At 48.4% G+C, this 4,841-nt stretch overlaps 1 protein-coding gene across 1 annotated transcript; it reads left to right on the plus strand.

Annotated features, from left to right (window-relative positions):
* The first annotated feature begins 2,170 nt into the window (after nucleotides 1-2,170).
* Nucleotides 2,171-3,608, plus strand: LOC119312177 (2-hydroxyisoflavanone dehydratase-like). Its single transcript, XM_037587913.1, has one exon. The coding sequence runs from the start codon at nucleotides 2,282-2,284 to the stop codon at nucleotides 3,284-3,286; it is 1,005 nt and encodes a 334-aa protein (XP_037443810.1). The 5' UTR covers nucleotides 2,171-2,281; the 3' UTR covers nucleotides 3,287-3,608.
* The last annotated feature ends 1,233 nt before the right edge of the window (nucleotides 3,609-4,841 follow it).

Here is a 4,841-nt window from a genome sequence, read left to right on the forward strand (position 1 = left end):
CGCATATAATCTAGATAGTAGTAGTCTAACTGATTGTCAAAGTTAGATGTTAAAATGTGTACATGTCCTTTTTTTAGACGGAGTGGGTGAGTAATTTTTGAAAGAGGGTGCCTATTAAGGTATCGTGAACCGAAAGCTTGCAATGGAGCAGTTGTGTTATGTGCATGAGGATACAAGGATGTTTGGTAGTTGGCATGAGGTCCAACCACATGGCCAAGTGTAGCATCTTTGCTTTCCTTGCGTGCACCAAGTGGTAGGCCGTGGTAACGTTGAGCTCAAAGGCTCAAAGCACACCTCAAGCAGGTAGCTAGAAAAGCTAGGGTTCATCCTTTCCCTTCATTAGTTTCACGTCATGTAAATGAAATTTGATATCAAGCTAAGAGACGGCATAAAGGGGAAGTACCCGATAACTCATTTTTGGTAATAACATGCATGATACTCCCTCTGTTTCTAAATATAAGTCTTTTTAGAGATTCCAGTATGAACTGCATACGGAGCAAAATGAATGGATCTATACTCTAAAGTATATCTATATGCATCCGGATAAAGTTTGTAGTGGAATCTATAAAAGGACTTATATTTAGGAATGGAGGGAGTAGATCGTGCAACACCAACCTACTCAAAAGATTAATGCTTGACCAACAATCTACCATGAACTCTTCATGGAGTAGTAGTAGTGCCGATCCATCACTTTCTCACCCAACTCCACCTTCCTATCACGTCCTTTGTAACCACCCATTGATCGATATATCCCTCCATTTATATTTCACGGCAAAAGACTTGTCGTGTTCATTCATCAATAGAGAGGAGGGGAGAGCTCAAACAAGTTTGCACGTTCTAAGGCAAGAACCGCAAATAACAAAATCATACTCCCCCGGCATACTACTACACAAATGTTTCCTCCCCCGGCGATCCTACGTCCCTTTGAATTCATACTCCCTCGATCCTGGCGCCGCCACTGCTTACATCTTTGGCGCATAAATTCAGTGCAACGGCTTATTTGCTAGGGCATATGCGGAAGACCGATTTCATGTTTTGAGAATGGTTGGCACCGGGAGAAATCTTCTAGGAAGCTAGATTGGTCGCATGTAACTAGGATCATTCTAAAACCTCTGGTAACAACTTTGTGCATCTGAGATTTTGAATTCCTGAGCAAAATTATAGGAAGGAGAAAAGGTCGATCTTCGATACTCCCTCCATTCACAAATAAAAGATGATCTACCTTTTTCCTGATTCAAATGTATGTTCATGCATTTTACGTGTGTTTGTACATTCATTTCAGTTTGTATGTAATTCATATTGAAATATCGAATCTTATGTCTGTGAGCGGCGGGAGCAGTATTTAGTCTTTTGGAGCCGGTCGGCTGGGTCGGTCAACCGTAGCTCGCAAGAGAAGAAGAAAATTTGTAGCGCTGTGCACGAGTTTCAGTGGCAGGCCATATGGGGCTGCGGAGTTCATGCAACTGGGGCGGCGTGTTCTTGTTTGACTCTGCAAATTTTGGTGAGTTGAGAGGCAGAGCATATGCTGTGCGAGAGAATCTTGCACGGGCAGATGAGCTTCCTCCACTATCGCATTTGCTGCATTCCCACGAAACAACTAAACAATGTTCTCTAGATCCAGGCAATGCCTTCGAGGTTTCCATCCTTTTTTTTTTCTTGAAATGCATCATGAAAATGTTGACAAAAGGAGGGGCGGTTTTTTGTTTTTGTTTTGTGAATTGGTGTGGCCATTTCTCAGTCAACTGAGACTTTCAACTCTCAGTCAAGTGATATTGGTATATAAGAAGAAGAAAAAGTTGAAAAGAATTTTTTTGTGCAAATTTCCATGCAGAATCAAAGGAATATAGCATCGAGTGAGACATATCGAAGCATCGGACGACTTATGCTTAGCAAAACTGTTTGCGAAGTGGCTTGGCGGAAAATTGCGGTAATCTTGGGATAAAGAAACAACATTGTCACCCATTTGACCAACTTTAATTATACTATACTACGCAGCCTATGAATTTTGGGCAAGCAGATCAAAAAAAAAAATCAGAACTCTTCCATGTTCTACAACTAGTACTCCACTAATCAGGATTAAGCTATGGAATCAATTAATTCTTCTTCAAGTTAAGTTGCAGCAAGAAGCCAATCAACACCAACCTAGCTAGCTAGGCGCTGGCAGAGCCTACATTTCTACTTGACCAGAGCAGAGCAAAGTCTACACGCCCCCCTCGGCCTCAACCCCAAGTCCCAACCACCACCGTCGCCCGTCTTCCCCCAGATCTCCACCGCGCGCGCGATGGCCGCCGCCGCCCCCATCCCGGCCCCGGCGCCCGCGGCCGACGACGAGATCGTCTACGAGTCCATGCCCTGCATCCGCATCTACAAGAACCGCGTGGAGCGCTACTTCGGCTCCGAGTTCGTCGCCGCCTCCGCCGACGCCGACGCCGCCACCGGGGTCGCCTCCCGCGACCGCGTCATCTCCCCCGAGGTCTCCGCGCGCCTCTATCTCCCCCGCATCGACGCCGCCCAGGCCGACGCCAAGCTCCCCGTCCTCGTCTACTACCACGGCGGCGGCTTCTGCCTCGGCTCCGCCTTCAACCCCACCTTCCACGCCTACTTCAACAACCTCGCCGCGCTCGCCGGCGTCCTCGTCGTCTCCGTCGAGTACCGCCTCGCGCCCGAGCACCCCGTCCCCGCCGCCTACGCCGACTCCTGGGACGCGCTCGCCTGGGTCGTCTCCCACGCCGCCCCCGGCGCCGCCGCCGCCGCTGGCTTCGAGCCCTGGCTCGCCGACCACGCCGACTTCGCCCGCCTCTACCTCGGCGGCGAGAGCGCCGGCGCCAACATCGCGCACCACGTGGCGATGCGGGTCGGCGCGGAGGGGCTGCCCCACGCCGCCGCGATCCACGGCCTCCTCATGATCCACCCCTACTTCCTCGGCACCGACAAGGTGGCCTCCGACGACCTGGACCCGGCGGCGCGGGAGAGCCTGGCCAGCCTGTGGCGCGTCATGTGCCCGGCCACCACCGGGGAGGACGACCCGCTCATCAACCCGTTCGTGGAGGGCGCCCCCGGGCTCGATGCCCTGGCGTGCGGCCGCGTGCTGGTGTGCATCGGGGAGGGCGACGTGCTCCGCGACCGCGGCCGCGCCTACTACGACCGGCTCAGGGCCAGCGGGTGGCGCGGGGAGGCCGACATTTGGCAGGCGCCGGGGAAGGGGCACACCTTCCACCTCCTCGAGCCCTGCTGCGAAGAGGCCGTCGCCCAGGACAAGGTCATCGCCGAGTTCCTCAACCATTGATTGCATTGCATCTCTTCACCATGTATACTCAGGAAATCGGGAAATAAGTGCAGCTTCATCGTTCAGTTCATGGATGCTGCTTTAACATTTCAGGTTCAGAATTCAGATTTGTGTTGGTGTTGTTTATCCATTGTTCAGAATTCAGGTATTGGGTTTACGGATGGAAGGGAGTCGCCATTGTTTGTGGCAATGGGTGCTGTATCAGAATTGTTGGAGGATATATCGTACATTCATAGTTTCATACAGATGATACTTAGTATACTTGTTGTATTGGGCTCAAGGTTTTCTTTGCAGTATACGTATTTCAGGAGTTCAAAGTTCAGGAATTCTTTCTGTTCACTAATATATACTTTTTTATATATGCACAAGTTTCTGAAATCTGCGCTCGCTTGTTTGGTACTAGGCGCTTGGCCGCAAGAATGGCAAGTTACAACGTTTCAAGTTCATTCTGTCGCCTTGTTGCGTTTCCTCTGCTTAGCATGTCTACGGATGAAAGGCGAATCGCCATTGTTGTAGGTATGGGTACTGTATCAGAATTGTTGGATGATAGTACTGTCATGGTGCCATCCAGATCAGTCCAAATGATGATAGTATACTTGTTGTATTGGATTCAAGGTTTCTTTGCAGTACACGTACTTTGGAGTTCAAAGTTCAGGAAATTCTTTTCTCGTCACTAATTTTATTTGTAGCTGTACAAGTTTCTGAAATTGCTGCTTCCTGTTTGGTACTGGAGATGAGAGCTGAACTCTACTGCCTTGGTGCTTTGCTGCAAGGACGGCAAGTTACATTTGGAAGAGAACGTTTCTAGTTCATTTGCTTGAAGTGTTAAACAAAGGAAAGTTCTGTCTCCTTGTTCTTGTTGCATTTCCTCAGCTTATCTGGCTTCACATTGAAAGATAGCTTTGCTTAGCTGTTGTCATTTGATGATTCCTGTTGTCCTCCATGTTGTACCATGAGTCCATGACCATGTTGTCCTCGGTTCTGCAAGTCAGTGGTTCAGCTCATTCTCACTTGGGCATAAATGTTGCAAGATATATAAAAGAACTCTCAAAATACCTCTTAGAGTGAAGATATTCCTCTGGTGTGGGCATAGTTCAGATAGCTTCAAACCTTACCCCCTTGTGTGCGTAACTAACATGTTCGGCAGTTGAGTTACTGGTATTGACCACGTATACTTCGGAACTCCTGAAATAGGCGCAGCTTCATTGTTGTGTTTGTGGATTCAAAATTAGGATTTGTCTTTGCATTGTTCAGAATTCAGAATTGGGGCTACGGATGGAAGGGAATCGCCATTGTTTCTTCCATGGGTCAGAATTGTTGGAGTACATTCGCAGTTCCATACAGTGTTAGTATACTAGTTATATTGGACCCAAGGATTTCTTTTCTGGTACTACTTTGGAGTTAAAAGTCCAGGAATTATTTTAGACAGACCCAGTGCATAGAAGCTCCCACACAAGGTGGGGTCTGGGGAGGGATTATAGGAACCTAGTCTTACCCCTGCAAAGTGCAATGCAGAGAGGCTGGTTCGTATTTTCTCTGAACTAATTTTATTTAG

The sequence above is a fragment of the Triticum dicoccoides genome, chromosome 5B (genome assembly GCF_002162155.2).
Source record: "Triticum dicoccoides isolate Atlit2015 ecotype Zavitan chromosome 5B, WEW_v2.0, whole genome shotgun sequence".
NCBI classification, from domain to species: Eukaryota; Viridiplantae; Streptophyta; class Magnoliopsida; order Poales; family Poaceae; genus Triticum; species Triticum dicoccoides.